The sequence below is a fragment of the Seriola aureovittata genome, chromosome 6 (genome assembly GCF_021018895.1).
Source record: "Seriola aureovittata isolate HTS-2021-v1 ecotype China chromosome 6, ASM2101889v1, whole genome shotgun sequence".
NCBI lineage: Eukaryota > Metazoa > Chordata > Actinopteri > Carangiformes > Carangidae > Seriola > Seriola aureovittata.
Genome location: NC_079369.1, coordinates 7,381,550 through 7,403,981, shown reverse-complemented (window position 1 = coordinate 7,403,981; position 22,432 = coordinate 7,381,550). Strand labels below are relative to the sequence as shown.

Below are 22,432 nucleotides of genomic sequence, written 5' to 3'. Positions count from 1 at the left end.
CCCCCCCCCCAAAAAAAAACAAAACAAATCTGAAACTAATACAAAAGTAAAGGTTACAATACTGACCTCCCTGACTATCTCAAAAACAGGAGAAAAAAAGGGATTAAGACATTCACAAATCATACAGACAGGCACAAGCAGCATGGCAAAGAGACGGTTACAGCCAGATATGTAGAACATTTATAAGAGTTTACCTGAGAGATTATATACAGCAGACTATCTCTGCACATTTCTCCAGTGCTCTTTGTGTAAATGTATTCAAATCTCAAGCTCCATGTCATAGCTACAGAGCACGCAGAGCGACAATATGCAATTCAAAGAAGTAAATTGTTATAAAATAAAGTTTTACAGTATCATCTGTAGAGTTTGGGCTGCCTATTATAAATAAATGCACCTCTACTGATAATTCCTTTTTATTTGTCATATCAAAACAAAAGTAAATAACCACAACACAACCTCGCCAGACATGAAGCCCAGGCTTTTTCTATTCTGTTCACTTCATTTTACTTTAGTCAAATTATCACAAGCAAAATTGTAAAGAGGATTTATTTATGAGGACACGTTTCCTGTTGGTGACGCCGCACTGGCGTGATGACGTCGTGAAACTGAACTCACCTGTGGTTTTGGCCGCCGACGCCCCGCCTCTTCACCTGTCTTCAAGAAGATTTTGAAGAAAATTTTCAAACTACAGAAACAGCCAAGGCTGGCCGACGACACTTTAAAGATTTCGACAGGGGATTTCTAAACTTGGAGGAGTCGTGTGAGAGGGTGACCGTACGTCGACACAGTTGAACCTACAGAGAGGAAGTCTACAGGTGCGTTAGCTTCAGCTCTGTCAAATGTTTCCGGGTACACACAGGTGAAGCATGGCTATCAGTCCACATCACAAGTCTGACAGTAGGGGTGGGGTGGGGGATGCGAAATTGAAGTGTTTAATGAAGTAATTTTAAAGAAAACTTTATATTTTTGTGAAAGTCCGGCAGCTGTTACCTCACTCACGTAAGATTTAAGCTAGCCACGGAGTTAGCTTTGAACACTCACAGGCGTACAGCTTTAGACTGGATATGTACACAACTAGAAGCCCAATAGCATCAGCTATATCGTCTATATACTGTTTTCTTCTGAGTTTTCTTTGAGTACAGAGGTCTTTATGTCGGCTGTGTGGTTTGTTCAGTAGCATTTTGATTTAGTGGGATAAATCAGCTAGCTATAGCGTTGTTGTGTGTTGTGTTTTGTGCGGGCGGATGGATGAATGGATGGTTGGATGGATGGATGGATGGATGGATGGTTAGGTGGGTTGGGGTGGCTGACAGCTTCAAGCCCCACTTTCCTCATGCTCACCTTACTGGTTCTGCCACACATGTAGGTTTCTACCTGCCTGCCAGAGAGTTTCACAATAGTTTCGACTCTGCATTCCCAAACAGCTGCGTCTTCCTTTCCATTGAGCACAGTCAGTGTATTTACTCATACAATGTTTTACTGAGGATGATTCAGTTCTTGCTCGCTGTACTGGAAAGTTCCCTGTGACAGATTCGAGTCTTTGTGGATTTTAGAAATTAACTCCTGAATTAAATGAAATGTTTTGATCAGTGCTGAAGGCTTCTGTCAGGAGCCACCACCTACAACAACATCATCAGCAGCAGTGTGTGTGTTTGTGAGTGTGCGCGCGTGTGTGCGTGCATGTGTGTGTCAATATATGACATGTAAACAACTAATATTGCTATAAAGCAACATTGCCCACAATGGCCAAGTACTCTTACAGATATGAAAGACATTGATACCCCTGTACAACATGTATGGCAAAATCTCCAGTGGTATTTACTGTTGCCCTTACTCAACATTACTCAACTCTAAGTACACCCTAAGTACATTATTCAACAGATTCATTTATTTCTATTAACATTTGTTAACCAAACAGACATTTGCTTACTGATACGTGACGGTTACATGCTCAAGGTTGTTAACAGCTTTCCAAGTAGCTTAATGTTACATGTAATGTCCTTGTTATTGCCTTGTTTTTTATTTCACAGTCCAGTTTGGTTCAGCTTTAACAAACGCCAAACACACAAGTCTTTGTGAATTTGTATCTGCTGTCTTTATCTTTCTGATTTTAGGATTTATTCATAGAGGACTTTTTAAGCGTTGTGATTGATGCTGAATTGTTAAAGAGAGTGAATCAGTTTCTCTGTGTGTGTGTGTGTGTGTGTGTGTGTGTGTGTGTGTGTGTGTGTGTGTGTTTTCTCATAACCCATGTGAAGACATCTGTATGGGAGTCCAGGTAGGTGTAAAGTGGTTCCTTGCAGTACTTGAACACTGTTGACAGTACAGGACATGAGTAACTTGCAGTAACACTGTGTGTGTTTGGCCTTGGCCTGTGTAATTACAGCCGCTCTGAGGGCTCTGTAAACCTCTGGAGTATTTGTCCTCCGAAGCTCGATATTTACAGAGAAGCTTTGCTGTTTCTCATTAACCACTAACCACTGTATGTTGAAGTCAATGTCTCTGTCTGTCATTAATAATTATCAGAGTGGCTTGTTTGAATGATGCACTGTTGAAGAATTTCAGTTATGCATCACACTAAAAGTAGGCCTCTGTATTAACAGTGCAGCCGAAGTTAAGCTCTTAGCTCACCTGTAGTGGAACAAGGTGCTCTGGAGTTGAGTCGGTAGTTTGCATGTTGGTAAGCCAACAGGAGTGGCCTTAGCTTTGAACAAAAGAAACACACTGACAGAGCAGCCTCTGAGGTGGCTCTTAAGTCCTGAGACAGGAATGAGTGATTATTTACCTACTAGAGGGGGCACACCTTCAGTAAGTGTTTGTTTTAGTAACAGTAGTAGTTTATTTTCATGCCCGGTTTTCTTCAGACCTATTAATAATTCAGCCCTCGTGCCCCGGCTGACTAGAGGCCAGGTATTCCACCTGGCTGAACCTAAGCCATCTGCATCTGTTACTGTATGTGGCCACCACCTATTGTAAAACTAATACATTTTAATAATACAGACACCAGTCTTTGGATGAAAGTTCTCGGGTTTCTGAAGTGATAAGATGTTAACTATTGATATCACTTTCACCCCATGGTGCTCCCTCCTCTTTAACAATGTGGCTGTACTCCTGACGAGGCAGGGAACTGTTAATCAGACTCAAACAGAGAGAGAGAGAGAGAGAAAGATTGCTGCACGCTCATGCTTTGGGGCGTGCATAAATGTTAACCATGAAAGAGAGATACCATCAAAGCTGTGTTGCCACAGTGCTATTTCCTGAACCTGAAACACAGCAGGATCTGTGTAGGAACCCAGGAAACTTTACTCAGAGCAAGCAGACCTATACCGTAGCAAACACCCCGTCAATTATTAACAGCCCAGTGCTCTCATTCCCTGGACGTAACCATAGCACCCAGCAGACTGAAACTCAGCCAGCAGCCTGGGACCTGCTGCTGCTGCCTTGTGGGAAAGACTAAAAGTTAACCAAGAAGCTCACATACAACTGACAGTGGGAGCAAGCTGACCTGTTTGACTTTATGAACCTTTCAGAAAGGAAATAATTGAGGATACATCGCTAGTATAGCTAGCGTCATTGACACATGACCTGTCAGTCGGAGGCAGAATCTCAATTTATTACTGGGCTTTTTTTTTCTTTTCTTTTTTTTTAAATTTTCTAGATTTTAAATGGAATATTTTTAGGTGTCTTCTTGCTGTGGGATCTGTCTGTGGATTATTTGTCTTTTGGGGACTCACTGACTGCACAGACATTTACTGACCTGCACTGACCCATCTGGAGGTTTTTGTGTCTGTGAGTTGGTCAGCAGGTGTTTTTAACAGAAGAAGGAGGCAACGCTCTTATCATGAATCTGACGCAGCGAATTAAACTGTTGAAGCACTTTGGCTCTGTGCCCCCTGAGCCTCCACCACCACTCCTGGTGGTGCCTGTAAGTGGATGCATAGTGCTGCATGTAGCATTAACAACAGTGTTTATTGCAATGAGAGCCAGTACTGTCTGTGTTGTTCTTTAGTAGATCATGTTACCTGAACAATGTCTGTACATATTGATTTTAGTTGTATTGCACTAGATGCGTTTGAGGCCATGCTTCATAGCTACACTAAGAACAACGATATTATTGTCTTAAGAACTTTAAGAAGAAGCTTCGTCAGTCCCCACAGATCATTTGGCAGGTTCATTCCAATGTTTCCAAATAAGTGTGATTAATGGATTCATTAATGAATTAATTTGTTAAAGAAAAAAAAGAAGGAATAAAATAGGCAAACTTTATCTATAGACTCACAAATATGGTCTGTTGAATTACAAGGAATGTGGAGAGCTTCAGTCAAAGGGTTAAAGCAGTGGCAGTTCATATCATTTTCAGTGTAGAGAAGTATGTTGACATACTTTAAAGTAGCCAACGTTAAACTTTGTGGTATAAGGAAGATCAATAATTGATAACATTTTCTTCTGAGTCCCATTTCTTTGTATATAATCTTATATATTATTTATATCTTATTTCACAGTAGTTAGTATTCATCACTTCAGACTGATGCAAGACTGCATACCTGTCTGTCACATTTAAGATACCTCACTTTTCACTTCACATATCTATTTATGGGCATTTATGTACAGCAGTGCAGCTCCACCTTAAATCCACATTTGTGAAAGGGCACTAGAGAGTGACTGTGAGAGTGGGCAAAGGCTGGGTGGGGGAGGAGCGCTCCAGGTGAGGTCTCTCCTAGAGTTTTTTTTTTCCTTCTCTCCCCGCTGAGAGAGAAACATCACAGCTGGTCATATTACAGATAATTTTAGCAGGAGGATCAGGTTTCCGCTGGACAAAAGCCTTCATCTATTCGGCGCTGATCTGAGGAGGAAGTAACGGGAGTTGGATGACAGTGGGATCTGTGATTGTTTGGTTTTTTGGCGTTGCCATATGGAATATATGGCTGGCTGTTCATTGAGCGCCGGAGGCCGCAGGTGTTTTGTTCAGCTTAGAAATCCCAGTGGGAAATGGAAGTGAGGTTCACGGACCAAGTGGTAAGTAGACAGGGTGGAATACAAATGTTCTTACAGCGCACCACTGTGAAAATGCAGCTGTAAGAAATGAACAAAGGACATTCATTCTTTATGATGTATGAGTCCTCACCTAAAGGTTGCTTAGTGTTGGCAAGGTGACAAGCTAAAAGTCCAGGACTTCAGGTCGTGGGCTTAAACCAGGTTCTCATTGATAAACAGAAAATCTCTGTCAGCTTTATCTGTGTTTACATTTCTTACGTTTTTTTAGCGAATTTCAATTCGATAAACATCTGATCTTTACAGGAGCGTTTGCGGTTCATCTTAGAGGGCTTTGTTCCCGACTGTCTGATTTACTGAAACATCATGTTTGTGACTGAGATAAAGGATTTCTAGTGCAGACAGACATTGCTCTGCTTTGTTCAAACACCTGATTTGCTTTTTCAACTTGTTTTTAGGAAATTACCTAGACAGAGGACTGACAGCACAATGTCCTCCTTTACCTTCAGCTGTGGGTGGACATCAAATGCACGACATTCATCATGTAACCATATGATCACGTCCTACATCCATAGTTAAAGTTTAACTTATTGTATCACCAGTGTGCCATGATTCAGCTACAGTAATGTATTTGAATATAGGTCAGCCTGAGCGTTGCAACACTGTAGTGAAAGAGCTGTCCTCCTCAGTAGGACAGTTATGAAGTTGTATAACAGTTGTCTTTGCTCGTGCAGTTCAGTTTGCTTCGCTTGTTACATCCTGGTTTCTTATTCTTGTTTCTCCCTTTCAAATGAACGATGAATGAATGATCCAGATGTTTGAGGACTCTGCAGACAAGCTGCTGCTTGATTGTTCTGTCTTTGACTGACTTGTGATTTTTAAACTGACAGATTCGTTCATCTTTTCAAACATGGGCGGTCCACACTTATTTGTGAGCTTTGCTTCTTGCTTTGCTCACAATGGCCTGTGCACCCTCCAGCTACAACCAACTGCAGTGAAACAATAAAAGCTTCAGGTATCGATGTCGGTCTAGAATTCAAATGCAGTCAGAAAACCCATAGCCATCTTTTATTTGAGCAATCAGGTCGGTTTATGATTAACTTGGTCAAGCAAACAACCTTCGCACACTGTTCACCTACACTCCTGGTTATCACCACCAGCGACTTTGAGATTTTTGTGGTGATCATATTTGAGATGTTTACCCTTCAAAGAATAGTCTTTTATTTCGTTTATTTATTTATTACTATAACTGTAAGAAACTGAACTTCATTAAGAAATGCTGTTTATTGGCAGAATCAGTAAATTCATATTGTGTTTTTATACGATGTGTTTGGGGGAAGTTCGATACTTGGCTGGTGTTTGTGCTCTGTGAGTTCCTTTTTAAAGGTGTACATGTCTTCTGTGCTGCTTTGCTGATGCTAATACATGTCAGTGCCTTGTACTTTAGTGTTTGAACAAACTCCAGGCAGTTGTTTTTTTTTACTACAACAGTACATCACTGTGTCTCTGATTAGAGCTGGCTTTACCCTTTCTTATTTTAAGCAGGCGTCTTCTACAGTCGGTGGCCAGCCGGCACTTTGTTTTGTTTGGTTTTGAAAAGTCCTAGTATGTGGAAAATGAGAAACACGACAGGCATGCTGTCATGTTAGTGCAGATAAAAGTATGTGTTTTTTTTTTGTTGTTGTGTAAATTAGTGGTTTATGTTAAACACTGTCATTCAGAAAAAGTTTTAGGACAAAGATTTTACTCAAGACAGAATGGAAGAAATAAAGATGACTGTATGTAACGGTGGGAGATCCCCTCTTACACTGCAGTCGAGATGTTCTTTCTCTGGTGATTTCATAACACTGACCCACAAAATGTGTGAGATTCAAGAGCAGTTTCCTTATTGCTCCTAGATTCTGTTTCCAGACTGTGACCGTTTACAGAGAGTCAAAATGAGAGCGCTGTAGAGGAGGCACAGTGAGTCACTGAAAAGGGGAAATTAATTGTCCCTAGAGCTGCAACAACAACTCAGAACACTAGTCAAAAGAAAATTAACTGGCAACTACTGAATATGAAATTATTATTTTTTAACATTTGTTGGCTGCAGCTTCTCAAATGTCAAGATGTGTCGCTTTTCTTTCTCATATATGAGGGTAAGCTGAATATTTTTTTGGACTGTTGGAGGCAGCAAACAAGATATTTGAAGATGTCACCTTGAGCTGTGGTAAACAGTGACTGGTGTTTTTCATGATTTTCTGACATTTCATAGACCAAATTATGAATTGATTATAATAAAAGAATTGTTTAGAAGCCCTATTTGTCTCTGTACAAGGTTTTTCTGTGTTTGCGCCTACTGAACAAGCCCCACTGTTATATGTTGTCAGCATGAGTACACACACACACACACACACACACACACACACATACACACACACACACACTAAGTAGCCCCTCCTCCATACCGGTCAGGCAGGATTGAGACAGGTGAGAGCATGCTAAGATCAGGTTGAACCATACACACTCTTTCTACTCGGCTCTGGCTCAACTGTCCTCCTTGTAAGGACCTGGATTATATAATAGGATTAATAAATTATGATTTAATATTGTCAAATTTAAATATTCATTGGCTCAAGTATAGAATCCTTCTCATGATTGTTTTTTCTTTTTCTTTCCAGAAACCAGGCATGGAGGAGTTAACAATATGGGAGCAACATACAATAACACTAAACAAAGTAAGTGGCTGTTGAGTAATCAAATTATGAAGCTTCATTTCAGGAATAAACATGTTAGGGGTTATGATAAATTTGAAGAGCAGACCACTTATCTTTGGCGGGTTAGTGCTGTCTGGTCTGTGCTCAGTGGCTACAGAAATGCAGAGGTGAAAGTTGAGCCGCCATGTCTGGCACAGAGGCAGTTTCACTATTGTTTCCAGGGGTATTGTGAAGGATTTTATGGGTTTTGGGGTGGACCGTCCCTCAGACCTCTCACAGCTCAGACTCCAGCAGGAATTCAGATCTACACACCCTGCTGCACCAGCTGTTCACTGGAATGTGCTCCTTCTCCCTCTATCTCTCTACTGTATCTCCCGCACAGGCTCAGGCTCTACCCACCTACTTTCCTGCATTCCTTTCTCTTCACTTGTATGTCACTCTTTCATGTCGGAGCTGTGTTTTTATCTCTGTCTCATCTCCTTTTTTTAAAAAAAAAATAATCTCATCCTCTCATAATTGCAGGATCCCAAGTTCGGGTTTGGGTTTGCCATATCTGGAGGCAAGGACAAGCCTCACCCAGACGGGGATACAGCTGTGGTGGTGTCAGATGTGCTGCCAAGTGGACCAGCCATGGGACGACTCTTGTAAGTTGACTACCATCACCCTCGCTTGACTGGGGGAACATAAAAAAAAAACCACATGATCACTCGTCTGACTGTATATGTAAATTTACTTGGGAGGTGTGTGTAACCCACCTACAGAACCAGACTCATACATGTGTTTTCTTGCGTCTTGCAGCAACAAAGACCAAATTGTCATGGTGAATGGAACGTCCATGGAGAACGTCCACTCTAACTTCACCATTCAGATCCTGAAATCATGTGGCAAGACAGCAAATGTGGTGAGTATGGAGCCAAAGCACCAACCAAAAACACCTAAATTGCTTCCAATCTATGATGTATTACTGCTTACTTGTCTCTAAATCTTTGGCTGTCTCCATCTCTCCCTCTCCAGACAGTGAAACGCCCTCGCAAGATCCAAATCCCAGCCACCACCAGGCCGTCTCGGGCCGCCTCCCACTCTAACCTGCTGGACCATGACCCTCCCAGACGAACACGACGCTACTCTGACGGCAGCGAGAGCCAAGACGCCAATCACTACAGAGCCCGCAGCTCCACGCTCGATCGTAACGGGAACGGAAACACACTGCCGTTAATGTCGACGGGCTACAAGAGGTTGCCACGCCACGACGTTGCAGACAAGCCCATCAAAACTACTTTGGTTAAAAAGAAAATCACAGATGGTAAGACTTTGGGAACTGAGGAGAGAAGCCTAAGTTTGTTTGCCCTGAGTTTTTAGACAAAGATAATCCACACCTCTCAACCTTTCTGACCTGATTTCTGTCTGGATACCTGTTGTTTTCCTTTTTCTGCAGAATATGGACTAAAGCTGGGCAGTCAGATCTTTATCAAGCACATGACAGAAACAGGCCTGGCTGCAAAGGAAGGCACGCTGCAGGAGGGAGACCTCATTCTCAAGGTGAAATCAAAAGCTTTAACTCTTACAAAAAAAAGTCTTGAAGCTTTCTGAATTCATCAATAGTATATGAAACAATGAAATCCTAAGTTTTGTTTCCTTCAACCAGATCAATGGCATGACAACTGAGAATCTATCTCTGCTGGAGACCAAGCACCTGGTGGAGAAGAGCAGGGGCAAACTGACCATGACGGTCCTCAGGGACGACCGCAAGTTCCTGGTGAGCATCCCAGAGGTGGAGGACAGCGCCCCCAACAGCGAGGACGATCGGCGCCGAGACAGCAGCTCCGAGCTGGAGGGTGAGAGAGGGAGAGGGGGAGGGGGAGAGGGGGAGAGCAGGGGTAGTAAATGTGAGCATTACGGGCTGATGTGAAAGTGAAAGACACTCTTGATTACTCTTATTGTGTAAGAGAAAAGGTAATGACGTGAATGAGAGAAAATAAATGGAGGAGAATAAAATGGAGGAATCACTGGTTAAGGATTTTGACCAATCATTGTTCTTTTCCATTTCCCATCAGACATTTCGGACCTTGATGCAGACATCCCCATTCACAGAACATCCCGTCAACCCACCAGAGAGAAACGCACACGCAGGTACACATAACAACTACCCCTACACCTGATAACATGTGTAGTAGAAACAATAGTTGTACACCTGGGTGAGGCTTCATCTCAGTCTGTCTAAAATAAACCCAAAACCTGTTTCACCACTCGCATGTTAGTTTCATTTTCTAACCACCGAGCCATCTGCTCTCTCCTCTGCCTTTACACACTGATTTGATTTTAAAACTTAGTTGTTTGTGTTTCTCATTTACTCAATATGCCTATCCCACACCATCGTCAATATGGTTGTAAAGCAAACAGATGGTGAACACTGTGACAATAATGTAATACAAAATTTTAAGCTGTAGTTTGTGGTGTGGCTAAAACAAATGTGATTCTTTCAGTTCATAATGTAAAGCAGTAAAAATCTGAATTGAATTTCGATTTTTGAAAATGGCTCAATTTTTATTGTAAGAATGCTTTATTTTATTTTATTTTAATTTATTTATTTATTTATTTATTTATTTATTTATTTATTTATTTATAATCCAGAACAAGAGCTGAACCTCTTCCAGTCAAGTCTCGGGACTCATCGCCCGTGCGCTCCACCTTGACCCGTCCTCCTGCAAAAACCTACGCCTCTCGTAGAGGTCAGTCCTGCAGAGAATCACTCGCTCATACTCGCTCGTAACACACAGGTTGTTGATCACATACTCCGACAAACGCTGACTGTGTTACCTGTAGAGGTATTATAATATATAAATATAAGATTGTCTCAGTGTGACACTGAGTCAAACTGTGTCTGATACCGTTTTGGCAAAGGTTTGCTTTGTGTAGCTGCTGGAAGTCACATTGAGATTGAAATCCAGAGCATGTAGGTCTAAATGCACGGCTGGACAGAGATGATGTTTGTTATTGTTTCTTCAGCTCCATATGAGTCGGAATCTGATCGCAGCGCCTCTCCTCCTCCGGTCAGAAGAGACAGACACAGTCCGGACGTGAGGGATCAGTCCAGCAGATACAAGTCAGTTCAATTTAATTTCTTTTAACGATGACAAAATGTTGAACAAACTCTGTGATTGGAAAGCACATTCATGGTATATGAGTAGATTTTAAACATGTAGATAAGAAGAAACATTCAAAATGAATGATCATTTGAATGTTAAACAGATGAAATCAAATAAAATAATTTTGATTTAAGAATCTTTAGTTAGAATATTTATTGTCTTTTCTGGCAATATAACCAGGGTTATTATATTTATTTGATATGGAAATCTAGCAGGAATGTATTTCCTGCACAGTGAACTCAACAGCCAGTAGACGAGTACAGGACATTAAGAATTCATTTTTACATATTAGACTCTGTATATATGCGCACAAGACAGAAGTCAGCTTCTACCGTTTGAACCAATTCACAATAAAAAGCTTGAAACATTCAGACTTATTTATTCCAGTTTCAGTTTTAGTCTGCGTTGAAAGTGATAATAGCATGGATGAACACACTGCTTGGAGTAACTATCATATCGCTTTCAGTCCTTCATATTTACTTTCAGTAGAAACCTTCCATGTCTGAAATCTTTGTCATGTACAAGCACTCCCTCTTTAGAAATGTATAAAAGCAGCCAAGAAATCAGGTTTCTCCAGCAGTGAAGTAGTTACAGTGCTGTTTATTCCTCTGAATCCCTTTATTTAGTTCAGATAACCTAAATTCACCTTGACAGGTCATTAAACAAATCAGATAGAGCCGACAATTTTCAGATTGTTTAAATACATGAAAACACAACAAATGTGAAATAAGGTGTTAATAAATAACATTTTCTTTTGCTTGTTTTGCTCTTTCTGCAGAGCTCTCTCCGGTATGTCCACCCTCCCCAACCCCCGGTCCTCTCCTGTATCCCACAACCGGACCACCTCTCACACTCCCTCCAACGCCTCACGGCCCCGCAGGCCTGTGTCGGAGTCAGATTCTGACCGCAGCGCTTCCTCTCCTCCACGCAGACAGAGCCCACGCCCAGACAGCAGATACAAGTCAGGACAATGCTTTATTCAACTCAAATTAAAGGTTTTGGTGATGCAAAATGCTGATTAACAGTGTGATGATATCTCATCAATAGGATCAATAAATATACAAGGGGATGTCAAGCATCTGTATATAAAGAATTTTTTGCAGTAGTCATAAATCTTCCACATCTTTTGTCTCATCGGATTATTTTCTAACCATGTTTCCTTCTGTGGTCTTGTTATTTCCCGCAGAGTTCTCCCTGATCTGCCTCACCCCATCACTGTTCGCCAGGAGCCACCAAGGAGGGTCAGCTCGCCTCTCAGAGTCCCACCCCCAGGTCAGCGCACACACACACACACACACACACACACACACACACACACACACAAAAACAATCGAAGTTCCTTGTGATAGTACACATCCTGGACAACTCTTCAACAATATTTGCTTAATCTTTCAGTGTTTGCTGCTAAACAGGTGTCAACAGGCAAATAAAGGTCAAGCCAGAGCAAATACTCTCTATATTTCTATATTTATAAATCCCATTGCAAAGGAGAAAATGACTTTGCTTGTATAAGAGGAGTTTTTATGTCACATTTACCATGGTGACACATAAATAACAGGCAGCATAGAGGCTGAGAGAAGCTGGCAATTATCTGACTATAGTTGAATTTTAATGCAAACATATTAAAGGGTCAGTTCACCCAAATAATGAAAACATATTTGGTTTATTTTTAATATTTGGATATTTCAAAATGAATGTTTTATAAATGATAAAATACTATATGTATCAACTTAAACTTTCCCAGAGGGCGAAAAACATTATGTTGTGATAAATAATATCACAAACAACAGTTGTCATTTCGTGCTGCAGCACAGTAAGAGCCATACTTACTGCAGTTTTAAATCAGACATATTTCATGACCGTTTTTCTCTTTCGTCTCAGATTCTGAGTCTGAGTCGGACGGCAGCTCGGGGCCTCCTCATAGGCACAGCACCTCACACAGTCAAGACTCCCTCAGCAGATACAGGTACAGATGAAGGTCTGCCCAACCCCAACTTCCAACCCCCACCCACACCCCCCTCCTCCTGAAACCTAACAAGATCTCACGGACTGGAAACTGAACAGACTGTGCACGCCTTTGCCCTTATTTACATTAGCTAATCATACATTTTTATTTACTTTTAAACCATACATTACCCATTTCTGTCTTGTGATTGCTTTGCTTTGCTCATTTTGTGCCTTAAAGCCTCATTTTTCTAGCCTTTGCTTGATTTGTGTTTTTGACTGTGTACTGTGTGTAATTGTTTGTGTTGACATTTTGTTAACCAATGAAATAAAAGCGACTTTCACGGAACATGTCCCTCTCCTCTATGTGGCTAATAGTTGATTAAACAGAGGAAACTTATAAATGAAGCATCAATGTGCCAATCAAACATCTGTAAAATAGTCCCAGATGTACTGATCAGTCCTTCCCTCAGAGATACTAAGGTGAATATTCAACATTTCAGCAATAATCATCATATCAGCCACAGTTCCCCCCCCTTCTCCAGACGTAACTGAGATTTGTTGTCTTCCTCCTCCCTCACTCCCGCCTCCCTCTCTTCTCTTCCAGAGTCCTGCCCAATGTTGCCCTGCAGCCCCAGGTGGAACCACCACGATGGAGCGACGCCAGTGCCACTGCCAGAAAGCCGCCACAAAAAGGTTTGTGTACATAATGAAGTGCCTGATTGTGTTCGTAATGAGCATTATGATAAAGTTGTGGAGGGAGCTTTTGTGTGTTCTTGTTTGACTTTAAAGAGTTGTGTGCCCAAATCTAATATTTGTCTTTTGAGAAAAGCATACTTTTCTTGTGGCTTGAATCTAACTTTTCTTTTCTTCGTAATAATGTATTTTTTACCAAGTCATCTACATTTTTTTAACCACTGGTGAATGTAGTGCAGTATAAAAATGGTTCTTGTAAAAGCATTTAATTTGTGGTTTGATCCTCACAGCTCATTCAGATTCTGAGTCAGAAGCCAGTTACGCATCTGTCCCCCGCAGGGGGTCCACTCACAGTGGAAACTCCAACACAGTCAGCAACAGATACAGGTGAGAGACACTTGACACTTTAATGTCATAAAAATGTTGACTGTCTACAACATATGAGGTGTTTGTCTGCAAGGTTTGTCTCAACAGGCAAGTTACCAAGTCAAGCACCTGTTAGTCAAGTTCCGAGTGCTAAGAGACATCATATCGAAATGTTTCACAACTCAAATGTACTTTCTCATAACCAGCAACCATAAACATGACCTGAGGGACAAACTCAGTTAAATTTAAATTTAACCTCGACCAACACTGTTGACAGTAAACCTGCGGTCCATTGATAGTAACTAGAGCAGGTGTGCGATCAGAATATGGGCAGGTCACCGAATATCTGTTGATAATCAAGTGAAAATTTTGAACTGATTGGTCTTTAATATATGTCACTGTACAGTGTTGATAGCAGATTATCACAATAAAGTGTTATTGAAGGAGTCTGTCAGTCAGATTAGTCAAGTTCTCTCTGACACACAGATTGACTGTATTGATCCTGGAAAAGTTGTCGTCTTAAAAAAAAAAGTTGGTCACCAACGGGAGCTGGGGTTTGATCACAGTTATAGGAAAGATGCAAAAGCCAAGAAATTAAAATCAGTGTATTTAACTGGAAGTAGAATCAAACTCTTCAACCTGCTTGGTGAAGAAAACACAGTAGAAAATTAGCAATTCTTCACTGTGGAGATGTGTGAAATGATACTGAGTCAATGTCTGACTGGTTAATCTGCTACACGCACGCACACACACACACACACACACACACACACAAACACACACACGCGCACACACACAGAGAGGAGTGTCTTAAACACTCTGCACACACTAGTGCACATGACAAGACTTCCTGAAAAGATTGCATCACCTGATGTTTCAGTCTAACTGCAGAAAAACAACACAAGACATTTGATATGACTCTTGCGTTTCACGGTGATTTCACTCATGATCATTCTGTTTCTTGTTACGTACAAGAAGATGACAAAAAAAAGCTTAAGAGATATACTGCAGTTCTTTACATTCATTTTTCTTCCAATCCCTGTGCTCCTCTCAGAGTCCTCCCTGAGACAAAGACCACCTCGGTCGCCGTGAAGCAGGAGCCTCCGCATCGTGTCCCATCACCCACCAGACCACCTCCCGATGGTCAGTTTACTCTCCCCGTGTGTCACAGGCTTGTCCTCTTCCTCTCCTCATTTTAATTGTCATCTAAAGATTTAGACCAAACTCCTTGTCATCTCTATATTTCACTCAGATTCCTCGGAGTCAGACCAGCTTTCATATCTCAGGAGGTCTGGGAGCTCCGAGCGGGAGGAGACCCACCGCAGGTACACAGTGATGTTATTCACTTCATCAAATAAACAAACGAGTATTAAATCATATCGGACGATAATCAGAAATATGCTTACATGGAAACTTCTTCTACTTCTTCCTATTGTATATTTTCTCCCTCATTGGGACATTTGCTCCAGCACTGTGGTAAAGACGTTGTTACACGAACATCACACACATTATGTCTTCTCCTGCTCACAGTGTTCCTCGCGCTGCTAATGGAACCGGCACCCTCAGGTCTGGGATCTCAGTGAAGAGCAACCCACCACTCTACTGTAAGGCTCAACACTAGCAGTGATGTGATAAGTCAACTGACAGAAAATCAAGTTTGACAGCCGTTTGTATTCTGTCAGTATTGGACTGCAGTTGCGATTATTGATGAACGGTTTAGCAATTCATTAAGTAAAACTGCTACATTTCTGCTCCTGTTGTGGCGATGGCTCTAAGCTTTGAGATCTGAGTGTTTAAAGGGTGTGTTACAGATTTTTTTCGCCGATTCTTTTCTGGTCAAGCAGAAAGACTTGGTGGATTTTCTCTGGAACAAAGGAAAATAACTTCTGTCCCATAAAATGGGACCAGGATCAATAGATGGTGCGATAAACCGACTGCACATAATAGTGGTGTCACGTTACCTCCTTAAGCAGTGTTAAGGTTTCACTTTGAACTCTGATGGTACTTTTATGATTATTTTAGTCATTTTATTAACTAAATAAGAAATTAAGTGAAAAGATAAAGTGATAATGAAATTAAGAATCTCACAATTCCCATGCCTCTTCCAGCCAAGCCTGTAGAAGAGCCCATCTACTCCTTACCTCCAGATTCTTACCCATCACCTAATCCAGGGTGAGTAATTATGATAGTAAAGGTTTATTCATGTGGATAGCAACATATTTTTCTTCATGTTTGAACCAGTTAATTTACTTTCAAAGGAATTAAACCAAAATCTAATTGCTTTGCGTGCTTCTTCTGGCTGCCTGACTCTCCCAGGTACAGCTCCGACGTGCACACAGTGTCGTTCGTGAAGGAGGGCAGCGTGGGCCTGAGGCTTGTGGGAGGCAATGATGTCGGCATCTTTGTAGGTGGAGTTCAGCCAAACAGCCCTGCATATGACCAGGGGATGAAAGAAGGAGACCAGATAATGCAGGTGAGATACTGGTCCTATACTTCAGCTTGTGCTTATTTAGTTCATTATTACCACTTACAGCTGAAGGGTAATGAAGAGGTTAATATTCATTTCAGCATCTAGTTCCAGAAAACTTTGCCCTGTTTAGAGCCCAGTAGTAACCCCTGTTTGGAAAGTCAGCTGATTTTCAAGATTGTGGAGAGTTTGCATCAGTCTGCCAGGAATATGAGCAGTCAGCACAGTTCATGTTGTTTCACAGTGACTGTCACAACTCAGAGCAGCTGGAACAAGCACAGTTAAATAAATTGATTTATTTTGTTTTTTATTTATAACCAGAACGTGATCTTGTCGTTCAGGATGATAAATGATGGAAATCTCACTGTGACATTTATCTGACAACGGCAGATGTTAAATGTCTTTTTACAGTTTTTTAAAAATTTAAAACGGCTGGAGATAAAACGTCTTATCCCTCAAAATATTGTTACACACTTGTGTCTCTTTTTACTTTTTTTTCAGGTAAATACAGTTGATTTTGGCCATTTCACACGTGAAGAGGCGGCCAACTTCCTCCTGAAAATCAAGAAAGGAGAACAAGTGGAAATTTGCACACAGAACAAGATGGACAGTAAGTGTGGCATAAAACTGATCACAGGATAACTTCCTTTGAGTGACGGAATTTATCAATCCTAAATTTATTGTCTCTACAGTTTATAAGAAGATAATCAAGTCCAACCTGGCAGACAACTTCTACATCCGCACGCACTTCGACCACGAAGCAGAGGGACACATCGGCCTGAGCTTCACCAGAGGAGAGGTGTTCAGGGTGGTGGACACAATGCACCGTGGGAAATTGGGCAACTGGTTGGCCATCCGCATGGGGAACGACCTGCACGAGATGGATAAAGGCACCATCCCCAACCAGGCCAGGTCAGGAAGGGATAAAGAGAGATTTAGATGTCTAGTTTGAGCAAGAACCATAACTCAGCTTTTATATCTCCTGCAGGGCGGAGACGCTGGCCAGCATTGAGCAGGCACAGCGGGCGAGTGGAGAGAGGCAGGTGTCAGGACCCAGAGCTGAGTTCTGGAAACTACGGGGTCTAAGAGGGAACAAAAAGAATGAAAAGAATGTCCGTCGGAGTCGTGAAGACCTGCTGCAGCTCACCATTCAGGGCAAATTCCCGGCCTACGAGAGAGTCCTGCTCAGAGAAGGTTGTTTTGCATCCTCGCACAGATGATGTCATGTAAAATCACGCCCTAACTCGCTAACTAGTCCAACAGGTTTTAATGATCCTGAATTTTTTGTGTCTGCAGCTAATTTCAAACGGCCCATTGTCATTCTGGGTCCTCTTAATGACATTGCCATGGAGAAGCTGGCCAGAGAGATGCCTGATGAATATGAGGTGGCAGGTTGGTTTCTTCTTTTTGTCACTTTCTCACCTGATTTTTCAAGTTCAAAATAACAAAATTCCCAGTTATATCTTCCCTGTGCCTGTCACTTATTCTCCTGATATTCTATTTATATTAATATTTCATTTGTTTTTCAGAAATGGTTCCTCGCAGTGGAGGAGCAGAGAGCGCCTCCACAGTTATTAAACTGGACACTGTGAGGAGAATAGCAGAGAAGGTGAGTAGTAAGAGCCAGAACTCAGATTAGCAAATAGAAAAAAACACTCAACCAATCCTGTTTTCTTTTGTGTTTTCTTTCTACCCCTCACACCCTCTTTGCTTGTGTTTTTCTTTGCTCTGTATTCTCAGGACAAACACCCTCTTCTGGACATCACCCCCACTGCAGTGGAGAGACTCAACTATATCCAGTACCACCCGATGGTGCTGTTCTTGGACCCTCACAGCCGCAAGGACGTCAAGGCCATGAGGCAGAGGTACAGCCCCAACTCCAACAAGAGCTCCAGACGCCTTTACACACAGGCCCTCAAGCTGAGGAAACACTGCAGCCACCTGTTCGCAGGTAATGACACATGACCAGAGTCCTGCCATGTCACGTTTTACATGAGAACACATCAGACTTTATATAGTACAGTAGTCATGTTTATTTATCCATTTATCGCTGATAGATACAGGTGTAGTTGTACCAATTCATAATGTATATTAATTGTTTCTTTCCCGACTTCCCCAGCACGTATTGACCTGCAGCCCAACTCCAATATTTGGTACGAAAGTCTGAAAGATAAGATACGCCACCAACAGTCCAAACCCGTCTGGGTGTCCGAAGTCACGGTATGACACACAGCTCCTTCTGACTCACACACATCTGACTCTTTCAGGTTTAAGCCCTTTACTCTCACAGTTGTAGTTCAGCATGTTGCTACAGTCTCATGAAAAACAGTCAGAAAAGTCAACTTTCAATGTTTAGATTCACAACCTTGCATTTACTAATGTGTATGATTAAGTATATGATTAATTTGGAAGTGATTCATGGTTCCAGTAAGGAGGAAATTTCCTCAGCCCAAAAAGGAGCATGACATACGTGAAATAACAAACCCATGAAAGTTGCTACATTAGCGTAAATCTTTAATATGGATATTTAATTTATATTGTATATATCTTTAATGTAGATGTATACAAGTTTTCATTCTCACAAAAAGCTTAATTTAACGAGCTGGCACCTGTATTATCTATCCTACAGTTTAAACATCTCTTGTTGTCCAATAATACAACTTCTCTGTCTGTCCAGTTGGAGAGTGGTGGAGAGCAGGACTTGGATGCTCTGGACCAAACCCAGTCAGACTACCTCAGTGCTGCGAGTGACCTGGAGGACACTGACGGAGAGGCCTTCACAGACGGAGAGGCCTACACTGACAATGAGGATCTTGAGGAAGCTTATCCTGGTCAGGAAGCAGCCAGGCTCTCACGAGGCACCAGGCCAGCTGGAGCTGCTTTAGCCCGATCATCTGAGCCGGCCTCTGGGCACCGCAGCCCCACCTTCGATCCCGAGCCGCACGCTGACGCATACTCCGTCAGAGAAATCCCACCTTTGATGCACGTACCTGAACCCAGATCCAGCCAACGGAACAAACACAGCCCACCTCACAGCGCTTCTGAGGAGGAAGACCCTACTCATCGCAGTTTTACAGACTCTGACTTCAGCGCTCTTGATGCAATTGCGCCCACCACTCCATCAGATGGACCTCCGGATTTTATAGCCCCTGACCCAACCACTCAGCACTCTGTGAATGGGCCCTCATATGCTCAGGTGCAGCCTGAGAGCCCACAACATGCAAGCCTGTCTGCCATTGAAGAGAAATTACAGCAGGTAAATAAAATCTCTTGCTCTCATTTATAACTAGCAACAGTGAATATTTGCTGTTTGTCAGACAAAACAGACTGTTTAAATATGGAAACTGCAATATAGTGATGAAGATTTTTCCAAATATTGTTAAGAGACCAAATGATGAATCAAGTATTTTAGAAAATAATCTGCAGATTAATAAGATAATGATAATAATCGTTAGCTGCAGCCACCGTGTACTTAACATGACTGTGTGTTTGTGCTGTGTATTATAAATGCTGATGGAAAAACATCCCAACAATCCAATTCTTTAACCCAAATGTAAAGATTATGCTAAATGAGGAGGTAGGAGGCAGGTTTAAAGTCTCTATTAGTTCACTGGAACCAGTGGCTGACTGGAAGTTAATTATATTATATAACAGTTACTGTTTTAGAACATGGTCGTCAGTATTGTAAATGTGATTACGTGATTTGTAGTAAATGGTCTTCAAAATCCAGAATTGCCAATATAGTTTTAAAGTCACCCAAGAATCTGTATGAAACCAAGACTAGTCATGCTGTTCGTTTGCAGTGAGTTAAGAATCAGGACGAGCAATGAGGAGCAAAGATTATGAGAAATCCTTGTTTAAAACCGTTCTCGTCCTCTCTTCTAGGCTCGTGTGGCAGAGCCACAAGCTGAGGAAAAGAAAGGCCCTCAGTTCATCGTGTAAGTCTTCTGGGTTTATGGGAGTTATGAGAGTATTACCAGACTTAGGCTCTTTGCTAACTCTGACGCTTCTCTTCTGCCCTTCGACAGGCTAGCACACCATCACCAAGCAGTCCAGTTCAGACGCACGCAGATCCGAGGCAGCGACAGCTCTGAGGATGAAGAGGATGAAGAGGATGACATTGAATGGGGTCCTGCAACAGAACTCTAAACACATCAAGGATTAAAACTGGAGTCCAATAGGAAATTTCATCCGCCTCAAGAAACTCGTCTTGGATCATTTAGTTTTTGTTCTGCAGAACTTTAGTCACCCTCTTCAGATGTGGGATAGTAGAAACTCTTGTGTTCAAGATTACTGCAACTTTTTACTACGAGTATTAACATCTCAAAAAAGGCTCTCAGATCAACGTCAAAGTGCCTAATATCTTTCCAGATTTTTTTATTTAAATAACTCCATGTAAAACAAATCAGTGTGCTCTTTGTTTTTGTTGTTTTATGTAACATATTAACAAATTCTAGTTGTATTAGAAACTGAGTGTCTTTTTATGGAAATGTGCCAGGACATTTATGAAATATTTGAATGGCTCTTTTAACTTTTTCTACATTAAAGTATTCTCCTGATTTCAAAGTGGGTTTGTTCAGTCACACAGAATGGCAGAAGCTTATAAATGTCTCTAATGTTGAGTTTAATTTTTTACCAGGTTTCACATGAGTCAATTCAACCCTGATCAGTGATAATCACTCATAATAATGTAACTGATTACTTTTGATGTGGACAGTGGAATTTTAAAACAGGGTGTGACACAGAGTGTGGTAACAATGGCAATGTTGTGTGGAAATGTGTGAGTTGACGTGTTAACAACTGAGGAAAGTTGGCAGTAACCTGACCTTTTTTCACAAATTGTTTTGGTTATATGAACGTCTAAAGCACAATATAAACTGATATAAGTGTAAGATATTTTCACATAATAATAAGACAAAGAGCCTTGTGTCAAAATCTAGTTTTAATAACGTTGATAGATTCAAGTTGTTTTTAAATTCAAGTAGTTAATGTTATTCTTAGATGGTGCATATTGTTAAAGATCCCATATTTTACACTTTCCAGGGTTTTATTTGAAGTGTTGATCCATAAGAAGATATATTTGTGATTTTAAGAACCAAAAACATTCTCAGTGTAGTTTTATATCTCCTCTCTCAGGCTTCTCTCAGGCTTCTCTCTGGATTTCTAGTAACAACAGGTCAGTGAGCCAATCAGAGTAGAGACTCTGAACCTCTCTCCTGATTGGCTGTCTGCTTTTTGAGTGATCAAATAAAAATAAAGCAGATTGCAGGTAAACACTCAGATAAAACCAAATCCTGCAAGGTTGCAAGGTGGGTCCGGTTGGGCAGGACTTCGGGCATGGCTGAGGGCCAAGACTGCTTTGTTGTGACATCACAAAGTTCCAGAAGTCCTGGCGGCTCGTTTTAAGGTTCAGTTTCTGAATACAGGCTATGTGCATTTCTCTGTAGACTGAGGCTTTGATACTTTCACAGTATTAATACAGAACTTAGACCCGCTTTATTAGCAAAAAAAGACATGGAAATCTCACTTTGTACAATATGGGACCTTTAAATAAATGTGTGCGTAATCAAATTATCACAAACTAACAGGGGGAAAGGGAGGGGAGGGCATGAGGGGCCTGCAGCTCATCACAGCCCTGAGGCCTCCCAGCATTTAATCCATGCTTCACCACTATCACACAGTCATACTTGTATTTCACCAGGTCAGATTTCATAGTTCAGGCCTTTAGTTTAATGTGGCACTAATTATTATTATTTTTTTTAAATACATTTAAGCTTTATTGCACCTTTAAATAAGTTGAAGTGTTTTTAATATTTTAGTTTGAAAACCATCTATATACATTTATGTGGTTTGAATTCTCCACTTCATTTCTTTATAATTATACATATATACTTTTTTTTATTTTATTGTTATAATTATTTTAAACTGTTCTCTCAAAGACAGGAACTCAAACCACTTGAATTCATACAGAAAATATTTCAGAAAATATTTCCATAAAAGGCAAATAAAAAAATAGACGAGAGGCCTGAGATCCACCGTCTCTACCCGCCTCCTGTGAAGTGTCAGAGTTTGAGGCGAACACCAACATGTCAGTGTTAATTTTCTGTGCAACAGGTGCACAAAGA

The 22,432-nt window shown here is 41.3% G+C and overlaps 1 protein-coding gene across 4 annotated transcripts; it reads left to right on the top strand.

Moving 5' to 3' along the window:
- The first annotated feature begins 632 nt into the window (after positions 1-632).
- Positions 633-20,866, top strand: tjp3 (tight junction protein 3). Of its 4 annotated transcripts, none has more exons than XM_056379139.1 (30): positions 633-815; positions 7,653-7,709; positions 8,211-8,332; positions 8,487-8,589; positions 8,703-8,991; positions 9,124-9,227; positions 9,334-9,523; positions 9,743-9,818; positions 10,320-10,417; positions 10,695-10,791; positions 11,613-11,795; positions 12,021-12,106; positions 12,716-12,800; positions 13,386-13,474; positions 13,765-13,861; positions 14,895-14,983; positions 15,093-15,165; positions 15,371-15,444; positions 15,949-16,012; positions 16,157-16,313; positions 16,809-16,917; positions 17,000-17,219; positions 17,296-17,501; positions 17,604-17,699; positions 17,837-17,916; positions 18,048-18,258; positions 18,427-18,527; positions 18,985-19,563; positions 20,193-20,245; positions 20,336-20,866. In XM_056379139.1, the coding sequence occupies exons 2-30, from the start codon at positions 7,662-7,664 to the stop codon at positions 20,454-20,456; spliced, it is 3,900 nt and encodes a 1,299-aa protein (XP_056235114.1). In that variant the 5' UTR covers positions 633-815; positions 7,653-7,661; the 3' UTR covers positions 20,457-20,866. The 4 variants fall into 4 exon arrangements, with proteins under 4 accessions (XP_056235114.1, XP_056235112.1, XP_056235113.1 ...); XM_056379137.1 differs by lacking the exon at positions 633-815 and adding an exon at positions 3,500-3,925; XM_056379138.1 differs by lacking the exon at positions 633-815 and adding an exon at positions 4,712-5,016.
- Positions 20,867-22,432: the final 1,566 nt, after the last annotated feature.

Coding starts and splice junctions, on each gene's coding strand:
- tjp3 (XM_056379137.1), top strand. CDS start 3,842: ATGAATCTGACGCAGCGAATTAAACTGTTGAAGCACTTTGGCTCTGTG. Junction 9,819..10,319: donor AGAGAGAAACGCACACGCAG/GTACACATAACA, acceptor TTTATAATCCAG/AACAAGAGCTGAACCTCTTC. Junction 11,796..12,020: donor CGCCCAGACAGCAGATACAA/GTCAGGACAATG, acceptor TATTTCCCGCAG/AGTTCTCCCTGATCTGCCTC.